Source organism: Apiospora phragmitis (genome assembly GCF_038363925.1).
Source record: "Apiospora phragmitis strain CBS 135458 chromosome Unknown utg000007l:2111988.0-4706623.0:1.0-2598199.0, whole genome shotgun sequence".
In the NCBI taxonomy this organism is placed as follows: Eukaryota; Fungi; Ascomycota; class Sordariomycetes; order Amphisphaeriales; family Apiosporaceae; genus Apiospora; species Apiospora phragmitis.
In genome coordinates this window covers 2,323,463-2,349,068 of record NW_027117406.1, presented here as the reverse complement: position 1 = coordinate 2,349,068, position 25,606 = coordinate 2,323,463, and the positions used below count along the sequence as shown (strand labels likewise).

Here is a 25,606-nt window from a genome sequence, read left to right as displayed (position 1 = left end):
ATTGGCCGCATACTACGTGCGTCTACTACTAGCCAGGAACACGACCACGATTCCGACCGATTATATCCCCGTTAGGATGGTGGATCCTGCTCCACCTTAGGCTTGAGCCGCTCGTCGATAGTCAACCCCCAGATTGTCTACTTTAGGCAATGCTAGGGCTAGCGTGGTGATCTAGATGGTGCACGAATTACTTAGCTAATTACCACTTGCAGGGGTGCTTCAGACAAAGCAGAGCCGAAAAGCTGAACGTCCTCAGATGATTCTCACGCTGGTTTTCCGAGAGGGGCTTATCCGGCTTGCTTCTAGACCGTGATGGCCTCAGTCCGAAGGACAACCGGTAATTGAGGAACGTCACAGTGGTCTTCTAGTCAGGGCACCCAACCAACGACAGAGTGCAGCTATATATATGCCAGGAGTTCTGGCTGTGGTTGACTCACCTTCTTTGGTTCCGAGGTCTTTACGGTTCTGATCATATCTCACCCCCAGTCACTCTTTCATCGTTATCATCATGTACAGGACACTCGCTCTCGTTCCTTTCCTGCTGTTGGGCGGCGTTCAGGCCAAGCCCTGCCTGACATGCCCCCCCGACTCATGTTATCTGGTGGCCCTTTAGACCGACCTCGCCGGTCAGAACCCTAGGCAAGACTGCTCGGTTTTCATGCGCACGACGGTCACGCCGTCGACCAGCTATGCCACCGTCACGGCAACCGCGTTCCAGACCGTTGATGTCACGGATGTCCTCACCCAAAGCACCTTTGACACGGCGACCGAGGTGAGCAGGACTGGGGGGAGGAACGCCCTCCCTCACCTGGAAGTTCGAGACAGTTGCTGATTGGTTTGATAGACCGACACGACTAGCACGACTACTACGGAAACCAGCTCCGCTACTGTCACCGACGTTGCTACCGAGGTATGATTCAATACGTTGGGACTAGGAGCGAGGATGTACTAATTCAGGAACAAACAGACCAACACTGTTGACGTCACCGTCACCGAGACCGCAACATTGACGGTACGTGATCATTTACAATCTCGTGGAATGTGCTTGACTTTATTCAATTGCTGACCAAGTAACAGATCACCGCCACGGAAACCGATAGATTCCTTTCCACCAAGACTCTTTTGCCTCAAATCACGGAAAAGCGCAAGCGCGCTGCTACTACTATTGACGTCAACGCCCTCATGCGCCAGCCGCTTTCCGCCGTCGCCCGCAGGAACTTGCCCAACATCAGCGTGTCCGTGAGTGTGGGCGTGTCCGTCCCGGCCTACGCGACCGACGCCTGCCTGGAGATCAAGGCCTACTCGAGCGTCTGCCGGTGCCAGGGCATACGTGCGATCACGATCACGGCCGACGTCCCCAGCGCCACCGTGACCGTGACCGAGGGCACGCAGGTCACCCAGACGGCCCAGACCAACTCGACCGTGAGCCTGACCACGACGGCCACCCAGACGCAGACCGTCACCGTCACCGAGGTTATTTCGGTGACGCTGACCGTCCCTGTCACTTCTACTGTCGACCAGGTAAGTCCGATCTATATATTGCAATATGGTACCGGCATCTTAGTCGTCTTGCAAACATAAAACTCATAATACTCATTGATTTGATGAGATGCGGTCGACTGACCATAGACTGTGTTACAGACGAGCACCGCCACTTCGCTTGAAACAACTACCACCGGAGTTACTGAGACAACAGCTACCACCGCGATTACCACATGTCAGTACAATTTTCCCCTTTTATTGACAGATGGTCCTTCCATTTCGAGGAGAAATACCAGAATCAGAGAAAGATAGAGAGAGAGAGAAAAGAAGAAAAGAAAAGTACGCCCCCTTTGATGACATCCGCTGACATGATACTACTTTTAGTCACCCCAGCACCCACACAAGGCTACCTGAAAGCCAGGGACTCGCAGTTCGACGGGCAGTACGTCAAACTCGCCCCCCAAGGCACGAACCAGTTCATCGTGAGCTTCGGGCTGCGCACGGCCGCGTCCTCTGTCGCCCTCGACTCCGCGAACCACCTGCTCGCCAATGGACTCTCCGCCAACACCAACAACCAGCCGGTCGGTCTCCTGTACTTCAACCCCGTCGCCGACATCGCCAAGTTCCATTACCTCTACCTGACCTGCGCCGTCGACCCCGTCACCGCGGTGCTGAGCTGCACGCGCCCGGCCCCCCAGGGCCCCGTCGTCTTCGAGGTCTGCTCCGGCAAGGTGGTCGTCTCCACGGCCCTGGACTTGGGCTGCACCAAGTTCGATTTGATGATCGAGGCGTCCTAAAGAAGCCCCCTACTGTCGGTTTATTGGCGCAAACTCCCTATTCGTGCTTCGGATAATATCGATGCTCGCATATTATTATTGATGGAGTATAAGAACACAGGATATCTCTCGCGTACCTCCCTTCTTTTGTTATTACTTAATTCTAATATAATATTGTTAATCCAAATAAGGTCTCCTACTTTAAAAGCCTCGCTGGCCACAACTACAAAACCACGGAAATAAGTTCCCACTAAAGCCATCCTCTAAGGCTAAATGAGTGTCGTGCGCTGCACAAGCTCCTAGGAAAGCAGAACGCTTATCATGGGTTTCAAAGCACCAGCTTTGCCTGCGTCCGCCAGGTTCATATCCGTTCCAGACGGAAGAACCATGAGGTCGGCTATCTCACTGTGTTCGTTCTGGAGCAGCAGGCCTTAGGAATAAACCCACTTCCTCAAACACGTTTAACATATTATCCTTAATATCATCTAATAAGTAAGGATTACCCGTCTCCCGCATATCAAGAATATGTTCCATGACTAGGGCCACCGCATCATCGAGCTCGTCGCGGAGTTCTTTCTCACTCACGTGCTTCCAGACGTCCACATCGAGAAAGCTCTCGTGGAGAACACGAATGGTCGCCCTAATAACTTCGGGATCCGGGTTATGGTGGGCCATCACCTCGCTCTGCAGCGCTTTGGCAAAAACAAGCAGCTGGTGCATCTGCCGTTTGTATCTTCTCCGCGGCTCCTTGTGGTTATAATAGGCCTCGTCCTCGACCTCCTTGGCCTGTCCAATATACACCTGTAGCCGAGACAATCCGGGAGGGCATCCGGGGCAACCCGAGTAGGGCCGCGCAATGAAACTACCGACATCTAGTCCTTGGCGTGCGTGTTCCTCTGCGTAGCCGGTAACAGCAATGCAATGACACGGCAAACGCCTCGCACGAGAGCCACTTCGTCCCACGCGGAGAGCGACTCCTATTACGGCAAAGTCGAGCACTTGGCTTCCTAGGCCAAAGCACCACGCTCCCGAGAGCGGCCAGCCGATGATGTCATATCCGAGTAGTGCCCCCCGTCGCAGGATGAAGGACCCAGGCCAGCAAGAAGCCATACCCTAGGAGCCCATAGGTCGTGATCCCGCAAGAGTCGGTGTCGTGCAGCCTCATGTTTTGCGACATGCAGTGTGTGTGTGGATAGGTTCGAGACCGTGGTCGACCACGGTAAGACTCTTCAGTCTCGAAGAGACGCACATCGTTTAGTGCTGAGGCTTGCGTCCGTTGGCTACATCAGATGGGGAGATCGCGATCTCACTAAGGCAGGTACCCCGTGCTGCATCAGCTTTAGCTCTTATTCATATAGAAATGATTCGCAACGGGATACTGACAGCTCCGATAGGAACCAAGCATATTCCCATATATCAACTCTTCAGTTCCAGATGCACTTGGGATCGATGACAGAACTCCTTATGCTTTTTGACACGACAAACCTCGCGGTACCCTGCAAAGATCGTATTGCCAAGCTCCGGTCTGTACACATATCGACGATCGATCCAGACAGTTGGCGAGGAGAAATGAAACGAGCTGACAGTTGGCACAAACCAGATTCGTCGTTGATTCACGTCACGGACAACGACGAGGTGCTAGGCCCTATTCGGGTGTTTGCCGGCTAGTCAGCAGCCTGTTGCGGTGCGTTTCATTCGGGGACTAGTGCCCAAGCACGTCGCCGACCGTCCAAGCGACAAACGCGCGGGGTTGTTTCCAGGTTTCGGCCCAGGGGGGAGGGGCGGGATGCGACCGTGAACCGCCCACTTCGCCCGTCCGCCCGCTAGAGCGAAAAGGCATCTGATTAAGGCAGGGGTGGGCGGCCTGCGCCGTCGCCAAGCTGCGGCAGTGACGAAAGGCATCTGTCAGGGCCACCCCCCATCCCCCCTCGTCATTGACTTTGCTCCTCTTACACCCTACCCCCCAGCCGTGGTACAGGTATTTCATGCGTCTGCAATACCTCTATCTGCTGAAACCTATAACAGCTACCCAGTTGCGGCATATCTTTTACAGTAGTATTCCTTTATGTTTTTTATATTTCAAATAGGCCGTCGATGTATTCCCTATTAAAATATGGCCTGTCGATACTTTATCTGAAGTCCGAAACGGTATCCGTTAATTAATAAACTTTCAGGGATGCTAGTGTACGGCGATTTTTGAGTTCATCCCATCTCGCCGGGTTCTAGCCCCTCCCCTCCGCTGACTCGGAAGCCTCGAACCTTGGAGCATATGGACTGGTGTCCTCGCCGATATGCCCTCATTTCGCCCAATATGGGTTGAATATAGAGTTTTCCAGTGATACACAAGATCTGGCGCTACTGCCAGGCTGTCACTGCGCCGTCGACTCCGTTCTCCAACGGCCTGCCCGCGCGCGTTAGCGTCGAAGGGGAGGGCTCTGTCTTGTTTAAAGTTAAGGTCTACGCCTGCCCCTTACAGATGTTCTGCTTAACATCTTCTCAAAAGTGAACAAACTTTGAATGGTCTGTTGTTCGTCGCAGGAGGAGCAGTAGAGATGACTGAAAGCTGCGTGGCGTTTATATTGATCTGATTTTCCGGGCTTTGAGGAGAAAGCCAACCCAAATCCATACTCATCTTTTTTTTGGTTTCAGTCACGCCTCCTTTGGCTGCCGCGAGCGCCATCGAGCCACTCCTTCTTTGCCGCATGAAACATGCAGGATCGCGGCCATGAGATCCTGGCCGTCGGCGTCTTCTTTCTTACCGCCAGCTGGGCCATCTTCCTGCTTCGCTTCTGCAGTCGGCTCCGGCTGGTGAAGCACTTCAAATTCGATGACTGGTCACTCCTTATTGTCCAGGTACGCAAAGAACAAGCCTCTACCATCTTTATAACATTAGCTAAACTTCTATCCAATAGCTCTCTTTCACTTTGTATCTTGCTTGCCAAATAGGCAGTGCTGTCCACGGCTCAGGGAAGCGTGATTCTGATCTGACGCCAGCCGAAAAAGCCCGAGCTTTGAAGGTAAGCCTGCCTTGCTTGCTTCGGCCAGCATTAATTCTTCCTCTTCTTCAAAGCTCACATTGGGGTTAGTGGTGGTATTTGACCTCCCAGGTCTATGTAGTGGCCACTTGCACGTTGAAAATCTTCATCGGCATCTTTCTGATCCGCATAGCCGTCAACCGGCGACACTTACTGGTCCTATACATCTTGACATGGGGCACACTACTGTTCGGTATCCTGTACAGCATCTTGATGATCATCCAATGTCGGCCGATCGACACGTTCTGGAACGTCTCGCCTCGCGCCCCGGGGAAGTGCTGGGACTACAAGGTCATGCGAACCTTGATCCACGTGGCCTCCGCCCTGAACTGTTTTGCGGATTGGGTCTTCGGCATCATACCCTTTCTGATTGTACGCTCGCTCAATATTACGAGGCCGACCAAGGCCTTGGTCGTCTGGCTTCTTTGCTTTGCAGCAATGTATGTCTGTCTGATTCTGCCTACTTATTCCATTCTACACCAAGGGCCATGTCGTGCTGATACTGTCATTGTAGTGGTAGCGCTGCCACCATTGTTCGCACTTTCTTTCTCCCACGGATGCTCTCAGGTCACGACTTTCTTTGTAAGACCCCTCCCGCCCAGATGCTCGAGTAACCAAGAAACTTACACCTGTTGCGTCGTCAAGATGACACAGTTGACTTGTGCATTTGGAGCACAGTTGAGGTCGGTGTGGGAGTCCTTGCCTGGTCGGCCGCAGTCTGCCGCCCTATCCACCGATACTCTCTCGCAAGGCTCAAGGCCTGGCCATGGATGGGAGGATTCGGGACCTTCCGGCGGCGACTCAGCTCGGGGGACCCTTCCGCGGATTTCCCCGTCCGGGACATGAAGCCGCGGCCGGACGAGTACTTCCACGAGTCCAGGTGTTCCTCTAACGGCGGCGGCTCTGCCAACAGGACAGCCAAGCGCAAAGCCAGTTTTTTCACCAACGTCCAAGAAATTCCTGAGCCGCTCTCGATAGCAGAAGAGGGAGGTATCACAAGGACCTTGGAGTTGACCCAAATCACCAGTCGGCGTGGTGCCTTGATCCCGCCCCGTCCAGGGGCGGCACTCCTGCCGCATCATCTAATGGCTGTACGTCACCTTTTCCGCTGAAGTCCAATCCGATACGCATGACAGCTACTAACTACTTGGCTCCTAGTCAGATGAATACACGAGTGTGTCCTCAGACTCGATAGACAAGCCGAGATCAAGGCTTACATCTCTACCCTTCCACGAAACACACAAGTTATTACATACTTCCCCGCGACGTTGTGCTATTGTTCCCACCAAGTCAATGAGGAACGCGCCCGTATCCTATTGGCCTAAAAACATTTTCAAGTCTCGTTGGGGTACTTCGGATAGATCTCCCACCCAGTCCAACACGCATCGACCATCGCCTCTGCCCCTGATGAGCGGAAGCATAGACAGCGGTCACTGCCCCATGCTAGAACAAACCACGCCGCCCTTTGCTGCTGCACGCCCTCGCGGGTGGAGTATCCCCCATCACGGCAGCGCCACCACCGCCACCACCGTCAACCACCACTCAGCGGCGGGATCGCTGGTGTCGCCCCGCCAATCCGTCGCCAGCCAGAGCCGGACTGAGAACGATGACAACCGCAGCCTGCGCTGGTCCATCGCCAGCGAGGCGACCTACAACAGCAGCCACAACCAGCTCCGCGACACCTTCGAGCCGCTGGGCCTCTCGGCACCGCCGCGGGCCGCCTTCCTCCGGCGCTGCAGCCACAACCTCAACCTAAAGCCCCCTGTGTTCCAGCCCGTCAAGTGGCGGCGGAGCCGGGACCAGCAGCAGCGTTTGGACCTGCTGTCGATCTGCCCGCAGCCGCCCGGCAAGGTGCACTCGATGCGCGAGTTTGGGCAGTGGTCGCCGACTTTTACGATGCGTGGGGCGGAGGGCAGCAGCAACGGATTGGAAAGGGCGGGAGAGGCGAAGACATAGAGCGACTCCGGGTGTAAACTTCTCTGCATTGGTCCTATATAGTGTACAACAGTAGAGAAGAAGACTCATCTGAATAGAACATACAGAAAGCTTTGAGGAACTTCTCTCGGGCGAACGAGCAAACATCGGGCGTCTATTGAATAAAACATCTGACTGCTAAGGGAATAGCAGATCTCTCCCGATTGCCTGTAACTGAATTATGAATTATAAGTCGGTAAACCTACTGGTAGTTTTCTCGTTGGTATCGGATCTCTCTCATATTAGTATGTAAGGTCTTTGGACATGATCTTGCATTGCCGCAACCTGGCTTCGCCTCAGATTTGTAAGCTTGTAGCCGCCGTGGAGCTCCACGGCGCCCAGTAGAACGACGGTGCCGTATCCGATCTAGGCTTAGCCCCAGCACCACACTCTTCTCGGAAATACCGTCCGCTTAAATCAGCCAGCCCCTTTTACGACTTCTCCCCCTCCTCCGCGGCAGTAACGCTGGGGGGTTTGTCATACTTTCCGTCCATACTCTTATATAAGTACTTATATAAACGGGTTAATTCATGTTCACTATGAAACATCACATTGTCAAAAATTAATTTCGCTCCAACACTCATAACTTCCTCTAGTTCACCTGGACCAACAGTATTACCACGATGGAGAACAACCAAGCAGCCTGGATCCTCGCGGCGGACAACAGCCCCTCCAAGTCGGCCCGGGGCCGGATCAGAATAGCCCCGCTGCAGACGAAGTTGTCATCAAGGTTGCTGCTGTGGCAATCAACCCATCCGAATGGAAGGTCAGTCTTGCCCATTATCATCATAATCAAATCAGTACATTGGCGCACGACGAACTGATTGAGTGCCCCATATTTCTCTATCTTGCAGATGAAGGAATTCGGTTACCTTCCCCTGAAGTACCCGCACGTCTTGGGGAGCGACGTGGCAGGGACCGTGGTCAAGGTCGGAGAAGAAGTGAAGCGCTTCAAAGCTGGCGATCGCGTTATTGGGTAAGAGCCTTTTCTTTCCTGGGTCGCTAAACAGAGACGCTGATTTTTCCTACTTGCTCTAAAGACACTGCTTGGGTCTTCTCTACGGTGGCGCCAAGCACGGCGGGTTCCAAAACTTCACCACTCTGCGGGAGGTCGTCACGGCCCCCGTACCCGACAGCGTCCGGTTCGAGGACGCCGTGGTTCTGCCCCTGGCCATCTCGACCGCCTCCGTCGGTCTGTTCGACGACCTGAAGCTCCGGCTCCCGTCCGCCGATCCCGTAGCGGGGACGAGCACCGCCGCGATGAGGCAGTCCTCATCTGGGGCGCCGCGTCGTCCATGGGCAGCATCGCCGTCCAGCTCTCTGTGGCGGCGGGCTACCGCGTCATCACCACCGCGAGCACCAAGAACCACGACTACGTCCGGGCGCTCACTTCTCCTCATGACGAGCAGCAGCACGTCACGGTCTTTGACTACCACCGCCCCAACACCACAAACGACATCATCGACCACATCAAGTCGTCGTCGTCTCTCAAGTTCGCCGGGGCGTACGACTGCGTCGGGCTCAGAGGACAGCACGCGCGCGTGCGCCGAGGTCGTGCACGCGTTCGGCGGCGGCGTGATGCCCTCGGTGCTCTGGCCGCCCGCGGACCTGCCCGCCGACGTCCGGGCGGGGACCGTCAACGCCATCTGGCCGGGTACGCTCGCGGTATGCCCTTCGTCCCGTGTCTGGCGGGACTACGTGCCGAAGGCGTTGGCGAACGGGGCGTTGCGGATGCAGCCTGGGCCGGAGGTTGTTGGTACGGGACTCGACAAAATCGAGGGGGCGCTGAACTGGCATAAGGCAGGGGTGAGTGCGAAGAAACTGGTGGTGCTTTTGTAGATCATCTCTCGGCATGGGTTGCGGTTGCTTCTCTGGTGTGACTATAGATACTAGCAGAGATTGGTCCAGAATGTCAATACATGTGTGATCCAGAGCAGTCTCTTGCATTGGCTGACATGAACTAAGCTGGCGATGGAATAGATAGTAACTAGACTGCTAATAGATTCGGTGGTAACTGTGGTTCCCTAATTTGTGGAAACATAAGGAGAAGAGAGATGGCGCAAAGATGTACACCCGAAGAAGTTTCTGTTAGGTGACTCCAGTATTTTCGGTTTCTTTCATTGCTGGACTCTGGTTCAGTTTCATGTATCTACTTGTTTTGTAATATGATAAAAAATCGGTCTAATACATTTAAACAATAACAACTCCCAGTAGGACACACACTAAGTTAGTGGAAGGCCTCAATGGGGCGTTGCGTGTCACTAGCAGCGTGGTCGTTACCGACCCCTATCTGGAAATAAGTATGTGCCGGGTGATACAATAACGGCGAGACACCCCGGGGATCCTAGAAAGGCCGAATAAGCAACGCGAGAACCCAGGACTGCACGGATGTCGTCGACGGTGACATGTTTGATTCGGCCATTCGACTTACTGAGTAGACGTTGCTCATCGCGCGGGAAGCATAGAAAAATATGACTGCGGTAAGAGGTGTTTACACTTAGTCTAAGGCGCAGATAGTATGCAATCATTATATGAGGTCTGCGGGACGTTGACTTGGGACCAGGAGAGATAGAATGGGCTACTGCAGCTGCAGTTTGGGGCATCAAACATTCCCTCCCCCCCTCCTTTCATTTTGACTTCCCCATAACCCAAGCCGTCCCTTCCACTCTCCTCCCATACTTACGATACCATAAGTCGTGACTCTGGAAAGGACAGGCGGAAGACGAAGCCGGAACATGGTCTAAGCTGATGCATTTTTGGTAATAACACGCAAAACAGGACCACATCAACTCCGGGCCCATTTGGAAAGGCAGAAATCGGGAGGGGACGTTCGATCAGGAATTCGGGGTGACGGTCCATAATCCGATGGCGACCTGGTCGCCCTGCCGCTCCATCCGACGACAAGTGTGCAAGCGGATGATCTTGGACTTCCAGGCGCAGCTGCGCTCCCACGACGACGCTAAAGACCCCTATTTGGAATGAGGTTAGGAATAATGGTTGCACGAGCAGCCGAAGATCACGTTGACGTCACGGGAGATGAATAGGAGGGGTGAGTCTTCCCTGGAGAGAACAGAAAAGGGGTTAAAGGAAGTGGAACATGGTCACCGCCAGGGGCTATGTTGAGGCTATGTTAATTGTCGTTTTCTTTTCTCTTCTCTCTGCTACGCATATCATGAACTTGATGCTCCACCAGTAGCAAAATAAGGATTGTGAAGAATCGGGTTCGCGAGATGGACGCCGATCATTGTTTTCCCCGGATCAACCTGAAACAAAGTGATCATCCAGATTTCGCCGTTAAATGGGTATATATTACCACAACCAATCTCTTGGGAGGCCATTTTCGGGTCATCCTTGCCCGGCCGGTGGATACAACCATGATGACTTGAACTTATCCTATCCGTCCGGGCCGCAATTAGTTAGGAAATGTCCAGGGACTTGACAGGGAAACCAGCTTTCCACTTCCACGAGGCAGACAGGGATTATGGTTATCATTGATGATAGACCCGGCAGTGGCTAGATAGATCTACATATGCCTTAAATTACTTGAACATGGTGCACATCCGATCCGAAGCACTAGACGTGAGCAAAATACCTTCAATGTAATCGTAGGGGAAAACCTGTGTGGATTCACTACCCCTAGCTTTCCCCGAAGTCCTCCTTCGAGCACGGAAATAATCGATTGGGGCTCAATGCGCTCACTCTTTGACACCAGCCTAGCTATCTAATCTGGCAGAGAAGATATGGTTACCATCTCAGCCCTCAATTGTGCAATCAGGAAGATAGTGATATTGGGCAAGCCTCAGGTGTTGGTCAATTCCGGAGGTTGCCTCCGAGGTCATGATTATGTAAGTACAGTAACGATGGTGTCTATGTAGACAAGAATGACGTGAGAGGGGCTCCCAAATAAGCCATTGATGCCGATTTTGCCCCGCCATGCAGTCTGGTTGGCATTAGTGGTTAAAAAAACTGGAATGCGCTAATCACCAGATTTCGACATTGACGTTTGTCAACCAGCCTAATGCTCTCCAGCATGTCCATGTGCAACGTACCTAAAAACAGAAAGACCAGGTACGGATGCGACGGCCGTGTGTCTGTCGACTTGGTATTTTCCCCCGTTCATACAACGATGAAGCTCGGATTCAACACATAGGAAGTGCAACTATATATGCAAACCAGACTGCCAGGGTGATCAAGTCCAGGGTCTGCAGCTTGGCTAACCTAGAGCCTGTAGCTTGGCAGCATTTCGCCGGGATTTATTTCCAAGGAAGAGCCGATAATGAAAAGATGAAAGCGCTTACAGACAGGGTTTTATGGTCTCCTTCAACCGGGGGTCCCGTTCGGAACCCATGTACATAAGTACCTTAGCATCTGGCCAAACACCAGACGCGCACATGGCAGACGGGGAAATGTCGACAATTTCGGCAACGATTTACATTATCTGGTGCTTCAAACCTGAATGATGGAGAAGGGCATGGCTGGCGATTGGATGGGCTGCACCGCCGTCGTGTCCCAAGCCTCACGCAACCCTAGGTGCATGGGGTGCCATGAGGTGCAACGGTCTTGAACCTGCCACCTGTCGAAGAGGCCGACATGAATACATAAGTATTTGGGTGCAGTATCCTGGGTATTCCGCCCATGACCCTGATTTTACGCTCATGCATGTCGGCGGAAAAGGGACGTCTCCATCGTCAGAGTCGCGATTGTGGCGGATTCTGTCGACTCGCACCTGCACCGCCAACGTAAGGCTCGTCGTAATGGGAATCCATGCCGGGTGGGAAGTCCTCGAATTGCTCCAATGGCGCTCTGCGATGAAGGGGCTGAGGGATCTCCCGTGTGGGGAGAGATGGATTTCACTGGATTTCACTGGATTTGGCCTGACGTTGCTTCAATTGCCCATGGGCAAGCCCAGGGAAAAGACTGGGTGCCGATGACGTCGTTCTGCTCCCCTCTATCCCCAAAAATACTTCCAGCCTCCCGTCTCACCATGTAACCTCTCATCCACTTTGATGCTATCTCTGCCCGTTTTGATGTCAATTGCTGTCGGCTGCAAGTGGTGCTCGGGCTTAATTGGAGAGAGGCAGGAATGCGAATGACCAGATGTCATGCGCCTTGACGTGCGCAACTTGGCCACTGTGCGCTCGTAAGCTCTATGTATGGTAAATAACATGATGCATTGCATAAAGGAATACGTACGTTGTGTAAAGTGCCTACCTAACCTGTAGTTTTCTTGATCGTGGCCTGTCTAATACTTATCAAATGGACATGACAAGTCGAAGAGGAAAAGCAACGCAAAAGCAAAGCAAAGCAAGGCAGCCCAATCCGACCCAATCTCATCTAGCCCAAATGATCAAAGTGGCTGAGCTTGAGTGTAATTTTTGTCGGTATTGGAGATTGTCGACTTTCCAGGGACAAGAACCAGGTGCAGGTCAGTTTTCGCGGTTTCTCTTCATACCTTCCATCAAACAGGACCAGTGTGTTTCGTTTCAAACCAATTTGGGGGGAGGGGTAACCTAAGTACCTAATCAAGCCAACAACAGGCCATCCCGCCCAACCCTCCGGCAGCTCCAGCGTCCCTCAAGGCCAGAAACCCGACAACGAGACGAGGGGAATAAGACAGCCTGGCGATAATCATCGACGGACCTGGAGAACCAAGCCGAAGATCGAATTGATCCCACGCCGCCCATTGGCCCGACCAGATTGGGCAGTGACCAGAACGACGCAGATATTATTCATCAAGATCAGCAGCGGGTTTGTTTCAGCAAGGGTCAGGGTCAAGGTCAATTACACCCAAGACCTCAACATCAGAAATACTATCGATCCTCCATATCTGCTCCCGAAAAGCGCTTGCTGCTTTTTTCCCTCCAGCTTGCATATTCGGTCTGTCAATTATATATCTTTAGAACTTACCAATCCGTCCATATTCCATCCCACTTTCTCGACGCCGCGCCCAAGTACCAGACGACAATTGAAAGTCTAAGTGGCGCAACATCAACAGCTAGCCAGAAGAACAAGGATTGCGGTCCTTGCCAAAGCAATACTCGAATCATCGTCTTTTTTTCTTTCCTCGTCGTCGTCTTCCATCCTCGAAGAGACCCAACACCAGAGCAGCAGAAGCGACGAGGCTGGCTACTGCACCCAACCGGGTTCACCTCTCTCTCTGTCTCCCACCCCCCGCTATTGCGGCAGGTCTAGCCTAGCCCAACAATCGAAAACCCGCCGCAAAACGAGAGCAAAGCCCACTTCGCTTCGCCCGTAGTGGTGAAAAAGGTACATCGCTAATTCTTTCACGAGCTACCTCCTCCCCCCCCCCCCCCCCTCTTCCCCCCTTCCTCTCTCCAGTTACTGAGGGGTTCTCATAATGAAGTTGCCGCCCGCGAAGGTCCCGCCTTGAGCTGACAAAAACGACATTCTGCAGACCTAGTTTTTTTTCTCGCCCGCCCTCACTCAATACCACCGTTTGCGCCGAGATTCCTGTAACCTCGTCTACCCCATTCCCACTATATCAAACTGCGCGTCTTGGTCGCCGGCCCTGATTGCTGCGAACTCGCCAGAATGGCGGACACACCGTCGCCGCCCGGGTCGCCGCTCGACACCCCAGACACGCCCGGCCCCGAAGAGTTCGTCTCTAATGACGGCTCCTTACCAAAGAGAATGCCTTCGCTGCGATCCATCTCCGACCCACAGAACCCCGGCCAAAGCATGTCTGCGTCTTCGACCCCGTTGGGCGTCCTGTCTAATGCCCGGCGACCTCCCGTAACTGCGGGCATGTCTAGTGGACGCCTGCCCGAAGACATCAATGCCAAGATGCGAGCTTTCCACCTGTCCCGTCAGGGTAGCAATCCCATGACTCCACCAACACCCAGTTCGGCCCCTCCTCAATCGCCAACAGCAGCCGGTGCCGCAGGCGGGCCGGTCATGGGTGGCCTCCCCGGCGGCCTCCGACCGCCCGGGGGTCTGCAAAGACCCGGAGCCCCCTCGTTCCCAAAATCCGCGCCATCACTGCCTCCGGCAGCGGGTGGAGGTTTGGCCGGCAAGCGACGATTCGGACTGAAGCTAGGTGATATGGGAGGAGGAGGACCCCCCAGTACCGGTCCACCGAGCTTGGGTGGTGCTGGTAATAATACCGCGCCAGCTAATAACGCATCGACGGGAGCACCGTCCCAGATGTCGCAATTCTCCAACTACATTGATACGGAAAAAGGCTACTTGACGTTCAAAGGCAAAGCCATCATCTCGAATAAGGGTGTCGACTTCTCCGATGGAACCGTTTTCCGGATATCCCTGGACGAGGTGGAGAAACTGGATGAGCTGGGGAAAGGTAACTATGGTACAGTGTACAAGGTGAGGCATAGCAAGCCGCGAATGCCGCGCTTTGGACAAGGTCTATCTGGGTTCAAATCTGCATCCCACTCGACGATACCGGCCGCCACGACAGAGGAGGACGATACCCCTCCAGTCGGCGGCGGATCAGTATCCGGAAAGGTCATGGCCATGAAGGAGATGCGACTGGAGCTGGACGAGGCCAAGTTCGGCACCATCTTGAAGGAGTTGCTCATTCTACACGAATGCGTATCGCCTTACATAATAGACTTCTACGGCGCATTCTTCCAGGAGGGCGCCGTCTACATGTGCCTCGAGTACATGGACGGTGGCTCCATCGACAAGCTATATACTGGTGGTATCCCGGAGACGATATTGCAGAAGATCACCTACTCCACCGTGATGGGCCTGAAGGAACTGAAGGAAAGCACAACATCATTCATCGAGACGTCAAGCCCACCAACATCTTGGCCAACTCAAGAGGTCAAATCAAGATCTGCGATTTCGGTGTGAGCGGCAATTTGGTGGCCAGTATGGCCAGGACGAATATTGGTTGCCAAAGTTACATGGCTCCGGAGCGTATCTCGGGTGGCGCGTTCATGTCCTCGGGAGCTAGCGATGGCACTTACAGCGTCCAGAGTGATATCTGGAGTTTAGGTCTGACCGTCATCGAATGCGCCATGGGTAAATACCCTTACCCGCCTGAAGTCTCGTCGACCATCTTCAGCCAACTTAGCGTAAGTCCCACACTCGCTCGAGATGCATACGGCGTTTACTGACACTCATACGTAGGCAATTGTCGAAGGCGACCCACCAGATCTCCCTCCGGAAGGCTACTCTGACACTGCCCGGAAGTTTGTCCATGCCTGTCTTCACAAGGTCCCCAAGATGCGGCCCACGTACGGAGCACTGCTTGCCTCGGACTGGCTGCAAGGCCTGGCGAAGCCCGAGACCATCACCGAAGAAGACGAGGAGGCGGCCGAGAATGATGCCAGCGACCAGGCCATCACTGACGTTGCTGACAAGCTCAAGCTCGGCAAATCTGGATCCACTGAAGACGCCGAAATTGCCGAATGGGTACAAGCCGTGCTGGAGGGCAAGGCGACCGGGAAGTTCGGGTCGAAGTCATCGAAACCTGCGTTACACGCGGCGCCTCTTGATGCTGTTAGTCCCATGGCTAGTCCCCAGGCACCATCATAACGCATCTGAAGGGGCTACACGATTTCTCAACGATACGATACCAACCACGGCAGACATGCGCAAACCACTTTCCTATCCACGACCTATGCATATGGTAATGGAAATTGTTCGAAATACCTCACGATCACATCAAGCATCATAACGGCGTACACTACAGAAGCAGCAGCAGCAACAACAACAGCAGCACATCTCGCTCGAAAATCTCCTTCGGCACGAACTCCACGGGAATATACGCATCTTGGCTGGCATTGAGCAAGTAGTAGTAGCAGCGGCGGTGCGGGGTTGTTTCTTCGTCATCCGCATGGACGAACGACGAGCTTACACTTGCTTGGTGTTGTGTTGCTTCTTCTAGGGTCTTGAAAGGGTTTATTTTTCTGTTTTATTTTTTCTGGGTAGCTTTAGGCTATAAGTCCCGTGTATACACGATTCTGCTGCTGGGACCGGAGGGGCGTTATAGCGCGTCCGAAATAAATCTTTCACATTTACTTTTACTGCTTTCCCCTCTTCAGCCGGGTAATTAGGCTGAAACCGTTCTTGATTGCCTGGTGGTAGCTGAACTGAGTCCATCTGATTGATTAACTGGCTTGATTTGTGTCATGTCTAGAAGGGTTGATTAGTGGAAATGAAGGAGGGCTACATCAATCAAATATGACCGGCCTTGTGGTTCTTAGATGGAGAGCAGCATGAAGACATATTGGGAGGAGACTGGAAGTGTTGCTGTACAGCTTGGAGTGAGGGGATTGGGACATGGTCTCGCGGCACAGAAAGTACTGAAAGCATGGCCTACTCAGATGAAGATGGGATTGGCGAACGAGATACGGCGACACTAGCTAGAGAGATGCTGCCTGAACTGATTCCTTGGCACGAGACTTGCTAGGTAGAGTCCTGGTATTTCTTCGTCGTTGTGTATATACCCGAATCTCCGGGGCAGTGTTGATGATGGCAGCACGAGTTGTAAGAGTGCTTCTGTTGTGTGCATTAGCTATTCGACTTACTGAAAGCAGTGGCATTACCTGTATTGACCAACGTGCGAAAAGTCTCTTAGCTGGAAATTGAAAGGCCGGCGTCTCGGGCGTAGCTACCACGCAAGGAAGTGATCTATCATCCCCAGTGCAAGGAAGTGTGGTAGTTGGCTGTGTGGTGTGGGTTACACACTTTTGCTTGGAAACGGACCACACACAACTTGGGGGCATGGAAGAGTTGAAACCGCTACAGATCCCAATCCATGCGAGTCCAATCCGCAAAGGCCACATCTAGTTGTTGACATGTAAGTATATGAGATTAAACATTCTGTAGATTTCTTCATTTATATCATATCTAGCGAGAGTTTCATGAGTGGGTGGTATCAAACAAACATAACGAGTAAACCAAACCAAGTCATCTGAGATATCACGCCTCATCTCTCATCATCAATCACCCCCGGCATTGCATGCTGCCCTCATCATCCCCTAAAATGTCGTCGTTATAACATGCTTTCGAGCATCATCCAACGGTTCAGTGTAGAACCGTGACACTTTTCGCGCCATCCGTCCACGATTAGTAGAACGCCGAGAATATGCGAAACTATCATTCATCATCCGCTCCATTAGGGGTCAAACCGACCAGGGCATTTTAGACAAATTGCCTATCTTTCCCCGACGTGAAAACCCCCTACTAGCGGAAATGACCAGAAAACCATCTTGTTTAGGAGTAGTCATCCTTGACCCGGCGGCTGCCGAGGTCGTAGCTGCGTCGGCTGCGAACACTTCGCTTGCGGCCGAACTTGCTGCGGCCCCAGCCACCGCCGTTGCTCGTGCCCGAGGGAGGCTTGTCCTTGCCGACGCGGCTGCCCATGAAGAAGAGCAGCATGCTGAGGAACAGGGCAGCCCAGGCGCCCCAGCTGAAGCCGAAGGCGTAGCGGCCGAGGGTGGCGTCGCGGCCGGCGCTGCGGAAGGCGTCGCGCCCCTTGACGAAGGTGGCCGTCATGAGGGAGACGGCGATGGTGTAGAAGAAGAGGGCGACCATGGTGGAGAGCCCCGCGAGCGCGCTGCCGAGGCGGCCGCAGCAGGCCAGGAAGCCGGTGAAGAAGGCCAGGACGCTGAAGAAGAGGGTCATCAGGTAGAAGACCCAGCCGAACCGCCACATGTAGAAGAAGTAGGAGCTCGTGGTGTTGCCGCCGTGGCTACCGACCAGCGAGGCCGGGGCGCCGGTCGGGTTGGCGTCCCAGGCCCAGCCGAAGGGCGGCGCGGGCCAGGCGCCGCCGCAGTTCACGTTGCCCGGGCTGCACATGTAGAAATAGGTCCATTGTGTGCGAGCGCGCGACCCGGTAATGCCGCCCGTGTCGGCGCTGAGGAAGTAGGTCTTGTTGAACGGTGTCACGTCCGTCACGCCCGCCAATATTACGAACCAGAGTAGTAGGATGGAGGTGGCGAGGAAGATGAGGGAGGCCAGACTGAGGCCAGCATCTGTTGGGCGCGAATTGTCAATACCATGTTCATGTTGGTCGTCGACATCGCGACAGCGATTGGAGTGGTGGTGTAGTAGAGTGGGGGCACGGCAATAACTGAGCATATATACGTACGAGAGAGGGCCATTTTCGGCGAGCGGCGTCGCTAAGCGGAGGAAGTCCTTCGAGTTATCGCAATGTAGGCGCGATGCGAATAGGCGATTAGGCCTCTTCTTTTGTTGTGTTGTCGCAAACTGTCAGGCAGTGCAGGAGCCGGGGTTCAACTGAGAAGAGAGATGGACTGTCAGTTTACGCTTTCCATCGACATAAGGCGATGATGATGCTGTCAATGTGGATGTGTAGCGAAAGTGCGTGCATGGTGGTAAAGTAAAATAAGCGCATCTGCAGCAGTAGGGTCGAAGGCAATCCCCAAGTCGTCCGAAGATCCGACAGTGCAGCTGTGGCTGGCTCTGCCATCTCCCCCTCGGCCTCTGCCTCTCTGCGTTCCGTTTGTCGCAAGATTAATGTCTGAGACAAATCACGACAAGGTCGGCCAGGTCGGGTCCTGGGTGTGTTGCGTAGGTAGCGAAGAAAGATTCGTAGGCCTTGGCGCCACATGCAGATCCAGATGCGACAGCGAACGAATGAGAGAGGGGTCTTCTTACCTGGTAGACGAGGGTTTCTTTTCCCACCTATAATTAGCTATTAAGATCCTGTAGAAGGACTATGGTTGGTTGGTTGGAGGGGGAAAAGAGAAAATAGTAATAACAAGAGGTTGGAAAGGAGAGAAGCCCTCGAGCAGGGTGGTCTCGTCATGTTTATGTTCAGACCAGACGAAGAAAGTGGAAGCAGTAGCAGCAGCAGCAAAGCAAGCAGTAGCGCAAAAGTAGCGGTAGCAGGGCCAATTTGCAGGTTTGTTCTAGGCTTGTTAGGCGGTTTAGGTTCACTAGCAACCACGGATGGGTCCAGTCTGGGCAGTGACTGTTCCCGTCGAACCACACAGACCAGAGCAGGCTCATTACCGTGACATTCCAATACTACGGCATCTACATCTTCGGCCACACCATGTCACCACCATCCTCGCTAGTCACCCATAAACCACCATCTGATATGTTTCTATAGCCCAGTAGCGTATATCGATGAAATGAAGCTTCTTCTAGTTTTTGCTTGGCCAGATCTCCTTTTCCCCGTGCCGTTGCAAGATCGCAACAAATCTCGAAGACAGCACACTAACGCTGCAATCCAATGTCCTTTTTTTTTCCTTTTCATTCTCGGGGTGGAGCAGCAATGACGACACTGCTCGACGCTATTGAGGGGAGCTTGTTGCCGTTTCCGGTCTAGTGACTTGGGCCGGCTTGCCATTCATGTTGGTCGGGCTCGAGCTTCGAGGCAGCTGGTTGGCGGGTTGGTCTGCTAGCCCGCTGTGCGCGGCGTGCGGCTTCGATGATCAAAAGTGACCAAACCACAAAAGGAGTTGGGCCTGTTCAGAGAAAAGAGCGCGAGAGGACACAAGGAGAAGCACTTGACGCAATACCGTCCGTATGCCGAACGCCAACGTCTTCACCCTCCTACGTCAGCCCCCATCATTCATCGTCCATCACGTCCATCACCAACAGCTGTCCTGGCATGGTTGATTCCCCCTCCCCCTCCCCGCCCAATATTCCGCGTCATCTGTGCGTAACTGGATCGCGAACCATCACTAATCCTGCAGTGGTCATGAGGTATACGGCGGTGTGCACTAGCTATCCCCATCACCCATCGTGTTGACGATCGAATAGTGAGCGTGGGCAGTTAGCGCATCCCCTCCGCCGCATCCGAGCGATACGCAACCTGATTGTGTACGAGCAGTACTAATCAACAACAGCTACTGCGCGCGCACGTCGCACCCAAGGTCTGCCCAAGGACTTGGCATCTACATATGCACCCAATTTGAAGGACTGCACATGTCATACATGCGCGGTATTGCTTGATTTCAATCCAAGGTGATCTACCAGCATGCTGGATGAAGTACAATCCAGACAGGCAAAGGGTTCGGGTCGGTGATAATTAAGGTTCTGGCTCTGCCGTGCTCCCTTGCTGACACTGCAGACGGGAAGGATACCTGCAGGATCGACCAGGTTGCCAGGTAGCCCCATACCACCCACCATCCTTGTGAATTGTTACGAGGATGCCTTTCGTATTTACTACTGGACCGGCGCCGGACAGCATACAGAGCACCGGAAAGTAGCACAAAGCCCGTAGGGTCAAATAGGGGTTGAGTCCACCTTCGACCTCCGCGATTACGAACATACCCCAGCACCGGATCCGCCCGCCCGCTGCCATGGTCCGAAGCCAAGCGACTTCCGGCCCCTGTCCTGGCCTCCGGTCCACTCTCTCTGATCCTGTAGACCACCGCCTGTATGAGGACGTCCCTGAGGTGACTACATGTACTCTGCCTCGTATGCTCAGCTGTCTCGCCTGCTACGAGGTCTCAAGGATATGAGAATTACACACGAGTTGACCTATATAATCCATCATTAAGGTCATATAATTCTATGATTGAACATATACTTTACGCCCTAATATTCCGTATTATCTATCATATTGCAGTACACTTCAGGAGCTGAGGACGTGGCTGCTACTAACCACTTTGTATTCGTTGGTCCTCCTTAAAAGGATGATCGACCAAGGCAGACTGCATGGTGCTACCTTGTCTGGGGAAGGGAAACATGCTCCTTTTATCTCACTGATTCCTTTCTACGCGGAACACCATCAGTAAAGAAGAGGTTTGGTGGCTTTACACATTTGAGAGTGGCAGCGGCAGTTGCCGTGCGCGGACTCCGTAGATCCGATTAACATGCGTTGCACCGTAGTCAGCAAGGGCTGTAGCAAAATAACTGATGAACACATTGGTATGTAGTTTGATTGAAGAAGATCGAAAAGATAATTGTTCGGGACGTTTTAGCCGTCACTCGCGTAATCGGCAGACTGGCTCTCAAGTGCCGACGGCAACGGATGAAGCCCACGGACAAGGGTAGGAACGGCGTACATATGTATGCAGACAAACATGGCAATGTCAGATAAGGAATTACGAACATCTTATCCGTACAGCGCACATAGTAAATAGTAATCATTATCCGGGCCAAGGCTTCCTATTAGGGCAGTGAAAGTGCCGATGCGAAGCTGGTTTTTCTCTTCAATTAAGACGCTATGTTTCGGATATAGGACTAGCAGTAAATCCACCTATCAACCAGCCGCGGTGAGATCTATCAATGCAAACTCACCAGGATAGGAAGAAAGATTAGGAATTCCGCCCGAATGGCACCTAGACATGCAACCACATCCCTGTAGGATTCGCCGACAGGTGAGAAAGGGGCTGCACTCGGCCCCAAAGCATCCCCCTCTATTTTGCTATATAAGATCCCGACAAGCCCAACATGCCTCGTGATGGTCACTTATTCACTTGCTAATGTAATAACGGCAATCAAGCCTTTCAATGCGCCTTAATAGAAAAGGTGCAGCAGCAAAAGGTGGACGTGTATGCTGCATGAGCTGGCGCATCGACGACAACAGCATAGGCTCGGCGGCAACCATGACCGTCGGAAGAATGGGTGGGAAAGGGTGGAAAGCGCCGCTACTGCTGCTCTCATCATGGCTGCTTAATACCGCCACCGCCGCCGGCGACGTCTCGGCCTGCAAGCTCCCGGCCATGCAATCGGTGTACCTGAGCGCCGGCTTCGGCTACCAGGGCGACTGCGTGCCGAGCAACGGCACGCTGCGCGCCTTCATGTTCTTCGTCGACTTCCCGAACGCGCCCGCCACCGAGGCCAGCCCGCAGGCGCTGCACGACGTCTACCTGCCGGGCGCGGCGGACTGGTACGCAACGGCGTCGCAGGGCGCGCTCACGCTCGACGTGACGGCCGACACGGCGCGCTTCGTCCGCATGCCGGCCGCCAGCACCTCGTACGGCTGGGCCCGCGGCCTCTCGGCCGAGGCGCACTACAAGTACATCCAGGACGCCGTGGAGGCGTACCTCAACACGTCCGCTTCGGCGATCCCGGCGGGGATGGAGGTCCTGTACATCGCGCCCACTAAGAACGCGCGCGAGATCTCGTTCTCGCCGACGTACATGAGCAGCGTGTCGGCGCGCGCGGGGGGCGGGCAGCGGATCGCGAGAAAGGCTGTTACGTTCGGCCTCGACGCCTACGAGACCTGGGGCTTCAAGGTCCTCAACCACGAGACGGGGCACACCATGTGCCTGCCGGACTACTACCCTTTCGAGGCGGGGCGCAGCACGGGTTATTATGTCGGCGGCTGGAGCCTCATGGGCGACATCAACGGGCTCGCGCCCGACTGGTTCGCGTGGGACAAGTGGCGGCTGGGCTGGCTGCCGGACGCGGCCGTCGAGTGCGTGGACATGGGCAACGGCACCAGCACCAGCCCCTCGCCATCGGACATGTCCACTACGCACACGCTGCGGCCGCTCTCGGCGACCGGCGACGGCACCCGGGCCGTCGTGGTCGCCCGCTACGGCCAGGAGGCCTTGGTGGCCGAGATGCGGACCGAGACGGGCCTGGACGACAGCCTGTGCGCCGCCCCCGGCGTTTTGCTCTACACGGTCTCGACGCTGGTGGCGACGGGTGACGGGCCCGTCAAGGTCCTGAACGTCAACCCGGGGTCGGCCCGGTGCGCGGGCGGGCAGCTCAACGATGCGACACTGTCGCTGCGGGGGGTCGCGGGCCGGGCCAGTGCGTACAGCGTGCCGGGGTGGGGGGTCAAGGTGACGGTCACGGCGCAGACGGACGATAGCGCGATGATTCGGATAGATATGTCGTAGTAGATTTACTTACTTACTCGCGGATGCGATGAATGAAACAGAAAAACTAGTTCGTCTCACCTGGTACTGGACATGACGGTGACATGACTACTTCCCGGCCGTTCTGCTTGCTCTAGACCGTCTCGCGATTTATTTATTTATTTTTTTGCGTCTTCTTCTTTCTATTCCTTTCCCCCTCCAGTTGTTACCGTCGTTTGACGATTAATCGTAGGTAAAAAGAAACAACGAGGTCTCCCAACGGCCGGGGCTTTTGCTTGGCTCACCCGTCGCTTCCCGTGGGTGATAGAGCACAGTATTCCCAGATTCAGGGAACAGCGTTGAGCAGAGTCGAGAAAAGCGTTTCGTGAGGATCTGCATCTTTAATCGCGTTTTATTCCCCCCCTATCCAACCCCGCAAGGCCTCCGTCCGATACGAGCGACATTTTCCTTAAAGGGGAAAAAGAGGAGGGAGCCGGACCTCCTCAGTATGCACTGTCAGGAGTCAGGTCGCCACATATGCACATACATAAGCGTACGATTTCCATGTAACGAACGCCATCCCGTGCTCTTCATTCTCCACCGGTTCGCAGCTCGGCGGCAGATGCAATTAAAACTGTAGACGAAATGAGGCAATGAAGAACAATGTCACGCATTTGGGGGTCAGACGATCCGACAACGACTCCGTCCTAGCGTCCTGGCGCGCCGGGGCGGACAGAGCTATGGGGTGGAGAGGATGTAGCATTCTCCGAGGAAATGCTTCTTATTATATACTACATACGGCGGGAAAAACCCGCAGATCTGGGGCGGGTCCGTTACATGCAGGCGGGTTACATCTCGCATTTGCCGGTCGGTGGAGTAGCAGGAAGGAAAATAGCTTGTTCGCAGAAGGATTTGCTAATAATTGGTAATAGCCGCCGTAGCCAAGTCCCTTACTCGAAAGCTTGTGGCAAGTTGTAGCGAGGCGAATCGCATCATCTTCGAAACGGAGCTGTATCGGGCTTGTTGCACTAAGAAAGCCTGTCTAATGGGACGAAACGTAACCAGGGCAGCCTTATTTTGACGTTCGCCAAACCTGACCATGGATAATTTTGGTGTTTGGTGTCGCTTGCGGCACAGCCCGGGCGTGCTGGACCAGTGATTTGGGAGCATCCAACTCTTTTTGTCATTTGTGTAAGGACAGCAAAGCTGTAAAACCTTAAGATAAGTATCGAATTGTCTCTGATTGGGCAGAAGTAAGTAGGTAGTCAGAGGGTAGGCAAGGGCGTGCTGGAGCGGACACGACAGTCCGGATCAGTAGCAGCAGGATAACGAGCCTCGTCACTGGTACGACACGGCAAAGAAGTCTGGACCTTGGCACTGAGTGGTGTAGATTCCTGAACAAGCCCTGAGTGGCCGACTGGCTGTCGTCAATTCTTAGCCTGCCGCCGCGCAAGAATCTGGGGGAGAAATGTGGCTCAGCGATTTGCTGGCGAGGGGAGGGGTTGGGGGCGACAGAATCAGCATGTCGAATGTCAATGATGAAAGCCATGGCTCATTTTCCGGCTTGGCGATGATATTGCAATCTAATAGGCTGCGGTACTTGCTTGTTGTCGCAGTGCATGCTGTATTCTGCCCAGGCTGCTTGAGATGTTTGCGTGCCAAGGGCTGGTATCGCTACCACCAGATCTAATTGTTTTGATGTTTACTTTCGAAAAAACGCAAAGATAGTAATATAAGAAACCCCAGACGACAGAGGTTCATCCCCTTCAGAACTGGAGATCTCAATCACTATCAGACAAAGCATGTCGAAACGTAAAGGCATCGGTAGCCGAGCGGTAGTAGCGATTCGGCGACGAAGGACTGAATGGCCGCCGATCGGTGGGTGATGGCACAGTTGCAACTGTTTTGGCTGCGGCAGCAATTGTTTCCGTCAACCTTGCAGCACCACTAAATCCCACCCACTTGCAGGTGCCAAGCCCGCTACAGGTTGCTGCGTGGACCGCTGGACTGCAAAAAATACTACGCTACACTTGCGCCTCCAACCTAAATCCCCCAGCGCAGAATTGGCTGATGAGTGGGTGGCGCGCCCTGACCTGCCTGACACATTGCAACTTTCATCACCGTTTGCAGGCCCAGAGAGCACCGCCAGCACCCCCAAGCAGCCAAGTCGTCAATCCATGCCTGTTCTGGGCATTCGCGATTCTTTCGGGCTTCGAGATCTCAGGGACACCCTGGCGCTGCACCCATGTCTTGCAGCCGTTCTTGGTGTGGTTTTGGTTGCCTCCTCCATCGTCCGTCTCGTCTCGTCTGGTCTCGTTTGGTCTTTATTTTCTGATCATCCCACATCCCGACCGCTGATTCTTGTTTTCTAAAACTATTTGTATCTCGCTCGTGTTGCTTGTTTTCTTGGCCGGCACCGATTGATAAAAAACTGTTCTTGTTTCTTGCTTTTACTTTTTTCCTTCATCAACCGTACACGGATAGAATCTCTCCTGAGCTGCATTGCGTCAGTCAGCCCCCAGAGCAACGGCACCACCAACAAAGCAGCCATACCATTAAAACTCCCAATCCTCGTCCCGTGTTTCCGTCGCAAAGCACTACTCTGTCAGCCCTCAAGATC

The 25,606-nt window shown here is 53.9% G+C and overlaps 6 protein-coding genes across 6 annotated transcripts; 4 read left to right on the top strand and 2 right to left on the bottom strand.

Moving 5' to 3' along the window:
* Positions 1-589: 589 nt before the first annotated feature.
* PG994_008330 (uncharacterized protein) lies at positions 590-3,368 on the bottom strand (the record flags this gene model as incomplete). The annotated part of the gene is made up of 4 exons (XM_066859739.1): positions 590-931; positions 1,051-1,532; positions 1,883-2,288; positions 2,706-3,368. The coding sequence occupies 4 exons, from the start codon at positions 3,366-3,368 to the stop codon at positions 590-592; spliced, it is 1,893 nt and encodes a 630-aa protein (XP_066715226.1).
* A 1,599-nt stretch (positions 3,369-4,967) lies between these two features.
* PG994_008329 (uncharacterized protein) lies at positions 4,968-7,249 on the top strand (the record flags this gene model as incomplete). The annotated part of the gene is made up of 6 exons (XM_066859738.1): positions 4,968-5,111; positions 5,171-5,275; positions 5,345-5,733; positions 5,808-5,875; positions 5,939-6,384; positions 6,452-7,249. 6 exons carry the CDS (start codon positions 4,968-4,970, stop codon positions 7,247-7,249), a joined length of 1,950 nt encoding a protein of 649 aa, XP_066715225.1.
* Positions 7,250-7,890: 641 nt separating this feature from the next.
* PG994_008328 (uncharacterized protein) lies at positions 7,891-10,249 on the top strand (the record flags this gene model as incomplete). Its single annotated transcript, XM_066859737.1, has 6 exons — positions 7,891-8,033; positions 8,097-8,243; positions 8,308-8,503; positions 8,533-8,781; positions 8,819-9,073; positions 10,046-10,249. 6 exons carry the CDS (start codon positions 7,891-7,893, stop codon positions 10,247-10,249), a joined length of 1,194 nt encoding a protein of 397 aa, XP_066715224.1.
* Positions 10,250-13,819: 3,570 nt separating this feature from the next.
* PG994_008327 (dual specificity mitogen-activated protein kinase kinase dSOR1) lies at positions 13,820-15,787 on the top strand (the record flags this gene model as incomplete). Its single annotated transcript, XM_066859736.1, has 3 exons — positions 13,820-15,096; positions 15,150-15,324; positions 15,380-15,787. 3 exons carry the CDS (start codon positions 13,820-13,822, stop codon positions 15,785-15,787), a joined length of 1,860 nt encoding a protein of 619 aa, XP_066715223.1.
* Positions 15,788-17,470: 1,683 nt separating this feature from the next.
* Positions 17,471-18,360, bottom strand: PG994_008326 (SUR7 protein; the record flags this gene model as incomplete). Its single annotated transcript, XM_066859735.1, has 2 exons — positions 17,471-18,231; positions 18,348-18,360. 2 exons carry the CDS (start codon positions 18,358-18,360, stop codon positions 17,471-17,473), a joined length of 774 nt encoding a protein of 257 aa, XP_066715222.1.
* Positions 18,361-21,783: 3,423 nt separating this feature from the next.
* PG994_008325 (uncharacterized protein) lies at positions 21,784-23,028 on the top strand (the record flags this gene model as incomplete). Its single annotated transcript, XM_066859734.1, has 1 exon — positions 21,784-23,028. The coding sequence occupies one exon, from the start codon at positions 21,784-21,786 to the stop codon at positions 23,026-23,028; it is 1,245 nt and encodes a 414-aa protein (XP_066715221.1).
* Between the last annotated feature and the right edge of the window lie 2,578 nt (positions 23,029-25,606).